The 8,829-nt window shown below is 31.8% G+C and overlaps 1 protein-coding gene across 1 annotated transcript; it reads left to right on the plus strand.

Moving 5' to 3' along the window:
* Nucleotides 1–1,488: 1,488 nt before the first annotated feature.
* Nucleotides 1,489–8,399, plus strand: LOC131628702 (disease resistance protein RUN1-like). Its single transcript, XM_058899530.1, has 7 exons — nt 1,489–1,983; nt 2,080–2,590; nt 2,734–3,827; nt 4,100–4,374; nt 5,033–5,830; nt 6,009–6,125; nt 7,684–8,399. Exons 1-7 carry the CDS (start codon nt 1,923–1,925, stop codon nt 8,221–8,223), a joined length of 3,396 nt encoding a protein of 1,131 aa, XP_058755513.1. The 5' UTR covers nt 1,489–1,922; the 3' UTR covers nt 8,224–8,399.
* The last annotated feature ends 430 nt before the right edge of the window (nt 8,400–8,829 follow it).

The following is an 8,829-nucleotide window of genomic DNA, read 5'->3' on the forward strand; positions in this document are numbered from 1 at the left end:
AATAGCAAGTTTTAAAATGGTAAGCACTCTAATTGATTGACAAATGGCAAACTTGCCAAATAACTCATTTTGCTTTATTATATTTAATGATGACAAGGCCCAATTTAATTAATTATTAATAATGAATAATGAATTTAAAATAATAAAATAATAGTTAGAAACGATTGAAATAATTAAATAAAACTTTAAAAAATAATTAAAGATAATTATAGGAAGATTACTATTAATAGCAAGTTTTAAAATGGTAAGCACTCTAATTGATTGACAAATGACAAACTTGCCAAATAACTCCTTTTGCTTTATTATATTTAATAATAATGATACCTAAAAATCCCAACTTTATTACCCAATAAACACTCAAAATGTGAAATCCTACATAATCTAGATATTTAACATGACAAAAGAAGAAAAGTAGATCGGTGAAACACAATAAAACCTCAAAAAAATATAAAATCTCCTAACTTATGTAATTTGGTTCTTGTTGCAGAGATTTCTCTTTGAACATCTAAAAATGGTTGTTGTAAGACTGTAGAAGCTGAGTTTAAAGATGAACCTAAAAAATGAACATATATAGTACCAACCACCGGAGGTCAACCGCAAAGCTACTCTCACAGACCACCGTACGAATCTTGTTGTTTGAGTTGAAGAAGAAAAGTGGAAGAAGGAAGAATGAAGGGTCGTGAAGGTAAAGCGAGATAGAAAGGTTGATGTCTTGGTTATTTTTTACTGACTCGGTGTCGGAAGTGGTGGTTGGGTCGTCGGTGGTGGGGGAGTGGATTTTTGAAAACTGTAGAGGATGAATATATACGATAAGGTTTGTTGGTGTTTGGGTTTTTGGGTGTTTAAATATTTTACGATTTTCCAAATGATTCTATTTGGATTCCCAATTGATCAATAACTTTATCTTTGAAAAAGTGACTATTGAATTTTTCAAAGTGACTATTGAACTTTTCTGTATAGTGTTTATAGTCTTCATTAATACTTAGGAATTAATGGAATAATAAATAAAAAATAAACAAATATTTAAAATTATTTATAGAAATATTTCTATTAATAGTATTATACAAAAATAACATGAGCTCTAATATTTTGACAAATGACAAACTTGCCAAAAAATTTCTTTTGCTATATTATATTGTATATATATATATATATATATATATATATATATATATATATATATATATATATATATATATATATATATAAAATGTGGAATTTATATTGTATAGATTTAAAGAAGAAAGAGTAAAACACACCTTTATCATAAGAGAGAAAGATAAAGAGTTGAGTTGGTGTAGAATTTATTCGGTGCAAAAGACAACTTTTCAAGGGATTCAAAGATCAACTAATATATTAAAATAGACAAGAAATCATAAAGTTGAGGGGATGCATCCCTCGGAGGTAGTTGGAATTGATTGAATATGTATTTGAATACTTAAATTAGACAATCTTTCTTGAGATGTATTTCTTGAAGTGTCTTTTCTTATAGGTGAATTTACAGAATCAATTATTTTGAAGTTTCAATTATTTTGAAGTTTTTCCTACATTTGTAGATGTAATTCCGAAAAATTCAAAATTTAAACAAACAAATGCTTTCCAATATATACCTCCAGTTTTTTGAGGCATTAATGGAATTGCGCCTCAGGTGCTAAGAGCATTATGGGGGTGAATCAAGACATTATCTTAATTTATTAGTATTAATTTATATTTAATGTTTTATTAGTTTATCTATTTGTTTATTTTTACGTGTATATTTATATTACATTGAAATTTCTTTTGTTTTTGAGTTGACTTGAAGTTCACACAATTTCTTATCCTCCTCCTTTCCATCTTTTCTAATTCTTCTAAAATTCATCACTATTTTTTTTACAAAGGTTTCGCCTCATTTTTTTTCTTCTGCCATTTTCCGATCCAATCAAATGGAGAATGAAAACCCTTCCTCATCCTCATCAAAATCGCCATTTCCAACTACCGAACAAGGTAAATTGATTATTATTCAATTTTAGATTACATGAATTTAGTTTCAAGCTATATATTTATTGATTCTCTTTCTCTCTCTTTTTTTTTTTCTTATAGAAATAGCTTATCGGCCGGAACCGGAACCTGAACCTGAAACAGTAAGGACATATGACGTGTTCTTAAGTTTCAGAGGAAAAGATACTCGCGCCTCTTTCACTTCACATCTCCATACTGCTCTTCAGAATGCCGGAATTACTGTTTTTATTGACGATAATGACCTTCAAAGAGGAGATCACATTTCAACATCATTATCACTAGTAATTGAGCGCTGTCAAGTTTCTATAATTGTTTTCTCTATAAATTATGCTGATTCGCGATGGTGTCTCGATGAATTGGAAAAAATAATGGTGTGTCGCAGAAGCAACAGACAAGTGGTTGTGCCAGTGTTCTACCATATAGATCCCTCTCAAGTGCGGAGTCAGTCAGGCCAGTTTGGAATAGCTTTTCAACGTCTTTTGAACAAAATAGAAAAGGAGGTCGATTTCGATTTATATCATGAAAGGCAAATGAGGTGGAGAATGACACTTCTTCACGCAGCTAATATCGCAGGGTTCGTGATACTAAACAGGTAATTTCATTCAACAGTCTTACCTAGATTCTGTTTACTTCGTCAAAATGTTTATAATTTTATATTACTCAAACTACCCCTCAATCTACTTTTGATATATATGAGCATATATGTATCTACACATATACATTTTATTTGTGTAGGAATGAAAGTGAGGATATCAAAAGAATTGTTGACAAAGTTTCACATTTGTTAAACAAGACAGACTTGTTTATTGCACATAATCCTGTGGGAATTGAATCTCGAGTGCAAGATGTCATTCAACTTCTATCCATTCAATCAAATGGAGTTCTACTTCTAGGGATGTGGGGCATGGGGGGAATTGGCAAAACAACAATTGCAAAAGCAATTTACAATAAAATTGGCCGTGATTTTGAAGGTAGGAGCTTCCTTGCTAATATTAGGGAAAATGGGGAGAAAATTGCCGGACTAGTGGGTTTACAAGAGCAACTTCTATTTGATATCTTCAAAGAAACGACAATCAAGATACCAAACATTCAATCAGGAATAAACACATTACAATCTAAACTCGGTCAGAAAAAAGTACTTATTGTACTTGATGATGTGAATACGTTAGACCAACTAAAAACTTTTTGTGGAAGTCATGAATGGTTTGGTTCAGGAAGTATAATAATCATCACTACTAGAGATATGCATTTACTTACAGGGAGAGTCGACAATATATACAAAATGTCAATAATGAATGAAGCTGAATCAATTGAGCTTTTTAGTTGGAATGCATTTAAGCAAGCAAGTCCTACAGGAGATTTTGTTACAATTTCCAAAAATGTAGTTGAATATTCTGGAGGATTGCCGCTAGCTCTTGAAGTCCTTGGGTCAAATTTGTTTAATAAGACGAAATTGGATTGGGAACTTGTATTGGAGAAACTCAAAAGAATTCCTAATAGTCAAGTCTATAAGAAGTTAAAAATAAGTTATGATTGTTTAAATGACGATGATGAGCAAGAAATATTCCTTGACATAGCTTGTTTCTTTATTGGGATGGACCGAAGTGACGTTATACTTATATTAAATGACTGCGGACTTTCTGCAGAAATTGGAATAAACATCCTTGTTGAGCGTAGCCTTGTGACTGTTGATAATAAGAACATGATTGGAATGCATGATTTACTGCGAGATATGGGAAGAGAAATCATTCGCGAGGAATCACCAAGGGTGCCTCAAAAGCGTAGCAGGTTGTGGTTTCAGGAGGATGTGATTGACATATTATCAAGACAAACTGTAAGAACTTAATATACTATTCTTTTCTTTCTTTTTAGTTATAAATTAAAAATATCTAAAGCTTAAAAAGTTAAAAGAAACATTTATAGTTGTACGTCTCTATTTTTGTTATTATCACGATATCTTTCAAAATTAGTTCGGTTGTGAGTCTTTTTGTGCTTCTTGACTTTTAGCTAGGAACAAATGATTGGTTTCATGGCAAGTTTTATACCTGCCTTGTTGCTTTAATTTTTTTGCATGCTTTTGCGTTTTGGTCCATTATGTTTGACAGGGAAAAAAAAGGTGTTATCGGACTTGCTTTGAAGCTGACTAGTGCAAATGCAAAAAGTTTTAGCACCAAAGCATTTCATAAGATGAAAAGGCTCAGATTGCTTCAACTTGTTGAGGTAAAACTTGATGGAGATTTTGAATATGTTTCAAGAGATCTGAGATGGTTGTCATGGAATGGATTACGTCACATACCTACAAATTTCTATCGAGAAAATTTGGTTTCCATCGAGTTAAAGAATAATAATGTCGATCTTCGATGGAATAAGACTATGGTATTATTTTCTATTTTAGTTTTTCACACTTCATGAGTTATTATATTATCACTTCTCATCTTTATGGTTTAAATTTGAATTTAAAAATCACGGCTTTTCAGGTTAATAATTCATTTTTTAGTCCTTGTTGCGATAATGAAACTTTTGTAAACATTTAGCAGTATATAGTGTACGGAAGTTTTGCATTAAGCATGAACCAAAATTAAATTTCCTAGATACTACAATTACTTATAAAGTGGGGTGTTGTCGAAATACTTAGTCTACACCATTAAAGGCACTACTGCAGGTCAAACATATAATTGAAACTTTACCACCTAAATATAGTGTGAAAATTTTGAGATAGCAAAAAGAAGGGGCAAAAATGGTTGCACTATTTACTATTTGATTAAAGAAACTTGAAATTTACATTTCTAAATTTCAAATGTACGAACTCCCAGTGAAATTCTCGGACACTGGTTAATAATTTATGCCACATTATATGCACAAATTTGCCTTGTTTCAAATATTTTCCATTGACATTGAAGTTTTAAAAAATAACTCTACACTAATGTAAATGTTTTATTATCCATTCTTACTGTTTGTGATATACTGTAATTCTTTCCATTTTCTTTTTGAAGCCTCTTCTCTAAGTTCCTCAATAATATGTATGTTCTTGCAGAGGATGGAGAAGCTAAAAATTCTCAATCTAAGTCATTCTCACCGTCTCACACAAAGCCCTGACTTTTCAAACATGCCTAATCTTGAAAAGATAGTACTCAAAGATTGTTCAATGCTGTGTAAGCTTTCTTCTAGCATTGGACATCTCAATAAAATTCTTCTGATAGATTTAGAAGACTGCATTAGACTATGTAGCCTTCCAAGAAGCATCTATAAGTTGAAATCTCTGAAAATTCTCAATCTTTCGGGTTGTTTGAAGATTGAAAATATGGAAGAGGAAGATAAGGTCCAAAACACTGCAATAACAAGAGTGCCCTTTTCCGTGATAAGATCCAAAAGCATTGGATATATTTCTTTGTGCGGTTATGGAGAATTTTCACGTGATTTGTTTCCATCTATCCTTTGGTCTTGGATGTCACCAACAAATAATCTCTCGTCGCGATTTCAGACAAATGCTGCCACATCATCTCTTGTTACTCTAGATGTACCAAGTAGTAGTTCCCGTGAAGCATCATCGTTTTCTTACCATCTTCCATGGATTCGAAGTATTTGGATGGATTGCAAATCTGAAGATCAGCTTTCCTTACATTCAAAAATAGTTTTGGATGCTTTATATGCCACAGGTTCTAAGGATTTGGAATCAACTGCAAGTACATCACAAGCATCAAATAGTACTACTCCCACAGTAATTCAATGTTGTAGTCAAATGCACGTTTCAGGATCAAAACATTACTTAAAGTCTCATTTAATTCAAATGGAGTGCCAAGCCACTAATATTCAGAAAGAGAAAATTTTACAGGTTTGGCACACTCTCTGTCTCCGCCCTTTTTTTATGTCTTCCTATGTGTGTATCATCTCATACATTTGAATTCTTGTGTATATATAACAATATAAGTAAGTCTGCACAATTATTTGTTATAGGTGTAAAATACCTTGAATTAAAACAATGACCAAATTCTCACAAATTTTGCTACCAGATTCTATGTTGCAGTCAAGTGCACGTTTCAGGATCAAAACATTACTTTAAGTCTCTTTTGATTCAAATGGGAATGAATTGCCAAGTCACCAATATTCTGAAAGAGAAAGTTCTACAGGTTTGACACACTCTCTCTGTCCCCCCTTTTTATGTCTTCCTATATGTGTATCTTTATCACCACATTCATTTGAATTCTTGTGTATATATAACAATATAAGTTACTCTATACAATTATTTGTTATAGGTGTAAAATACTCTTGATTTAAAATAATAACCAAATTCTCACATATTTTGCTATCAGTCAATGACAACTTACATGATATATGTGCGAGTGAGTTGAAGAACTATCCTCTTTACTCCTTTTTTTTCTAAAGATATACTCTCTTTTTTGGCATGCTTTTACGTAATTCAATATTAAATGACTTCCATATTCTTAGAATTATGGTTGAGCTTAACTTAACCCTATACAACCAGACCATATGTTATCATGATGTGAGACTCTTAACACCCCTCTAACGCCCAACACTAATGACCAAAGTATCACAAATCTTGCTATCACTATTAGGCTTGGTCCGTGAATATAAATTGTAGGCGGCCCAACGGATTTAAAACCTAGCTATGGGACCATCTTAGAATTGTGGTTGGACTTAACTCAACTCTACAAAACAAGTTTGTAAGGTGATGATTGCTCCCACTTATAAAGATTTGTCCAGTACATATATTATCTAATATGAGACTTTTAACACATAACTGAAAAGCGAGTCATTTTATACGCAACTGTTTCTGTTAAACCTTAACTGATGAATAAGAAGTTCTAGTTTTAAGAACAACAGGAACATTTACAGCTGAAATACTAGTTGAAATTAGAGAAAACATTAAAAGTAAATCATTGAAACAATATCTTAATTAATAACTGGACATCATCAAATCTCTAATTCATTTCTCACATTAATAATGCATGTAAGATTTATTTATTTATTTTATGAAGTGAGTAAAGTTTTTGAATTAAAGGGGGTACTAAAGACCATTTTACAACCATTTCTGAGGAGGATTTGTACTTTGTCCCTTGAAATTACAATGTTAAACTCTTACATTTGAACTGGCATGTTGTGGACAAAATAGGCATTAATTGTGCAGTGACAGCATAAATAGTTTTAACATTGTCAACCAACTGTAAGTCTTTATCATTAAAAATATCGGACTTTGCTCATAACTACCTTAAAAATCATACAAATGTTGAGTTGTTGACAGTGTAAAGTATTTTACATCAAAGACTTCTTACCCATAAGAAGAACATGAGTTTGCATCTTCCATGTTAGTTATATTATATATTGGATTTACAAGTAATCCATGAATATGAGTTTTGCTTTTGGTGGCATGTAGAGTTGTGCCATCATTTGCATGAACTTTATTTATAGAAATAGAAACTGTTACACCCTTAAAGTTTTCAAAATTTTAGAGAGTGACACACTTTGTCATTATTATTATTTCAAGTGGGACTAATATTCTGTTTCATGAGTCCAAGCAAATATTTATGAGTAACTTTGAAAAACTAAAAATCCAAAATATTATAAATTACCTCGTGAGGAAAATTATAACTTAATTTATGAATAAATTGATAAGGTGGTATTAATATAATTGTCAATTAAATTTTGGACTTATCTTTACTTCTACAGAATATGGATGTCAATGGGAGTGGTGGTTGTTTTCTCCCTGGTGATAGTTATCCAAATTGGTTAACCTTTAATTCTGAAGATTCTTCTGTAACTTTTCAAGTGCCTCATGTGAAAGGGCATAACTTGAATGCAGTGATGTGCATTGTCTATACTTCCACCCCAGTTGACATAGCATCCGATGGCCTTAAAATGGTGTTAGTGAAAAATTACACAAAGGCTACCATTCAACTTTATAAGAGAGAAACATTAGTTTCCCTTGAAGATGAAGAGGGGCAGAGGATAGTATCAAGTATGGAACCAGGTAACAAAGTGGAGGTCGTCGTTGTTTTTGAGAATAGTTTCATTGTGAAGAAGACATCAGTTTACCTCATATATGATGGACCAGTTGACGAAAAATTGGATCTATATCATGTACCTGATTTGAGAGGCATTGCTTGTAGTGGTGATGAAAATGAACACTCTGTCAAGAGAATCTCTACTGAAGAAGAGTCCATCGATGACTTCAATCGAAACAGAAAGAAGAAGAATCGACTGGAATGAACCGATGAAAGATGGTAAAACAATGATGGGTAAAACACAATTATTGTAGTGCTTGCATACCTTTGTATTGACAACAATTGTTTTCTATTTTTGGCTAAAGTTTCTAGATTATATCCATGGTGAATTTTTGTATTCCCAAAAAGATGTTAAATATTATAATAGTTCTGTTACAATTCTTCCGTGTCATATCTAGTTTTTGGTAGGAGACAATAATTGTTTTACCAACTTTGTAGGATAAGATAAGTACTCAGTTTTGAATTTTTATTGAAATTTAATTATCTACAGAAAAAATATTTCTGTTTCGATTCTCAGGATAGAAAGTTAAAGTTAATTTTCCCTCACAGAAAAGCTGATTTTAATTAAAAGTCCAAATTAAAAAAGTAATTGAAGTTCTATAAGAAAATGGAGTTGACAGTTGTATCTTAGCTGAAGGACCCTGAATGATTTGCTACAGTCTAACCATACTATGAGCTGTAGCATTTCCATATCTTATAACAAATTAGAAATAATTGTTTTTTAATCTTGTTTTGGAAAACTTCTGCAATCCTGATTCCTTAATGATATGGTATATGGCTGCCAAGAAGCAACTCTTATTTGTGCACCAAT

The sequence above is a fragment of the Vicia villosa genome, unplaced genomic scaffold (assembly GCF_029867415.1).
Source record: "Vicia villosa cultivar HV-30 ecotype Madison, WI unplaced genomic scaffold, Vvil1.0 ctg.000470F_1_1, whole genome shotgun sequence".
Taxonomy (NCBI): domain Eukaryota; kingdom Viridiplantae; phylum Streptophyta; class Magnoliopsida; order Fabales; family Fabaceae; genus Vicia; species Vicia villosa.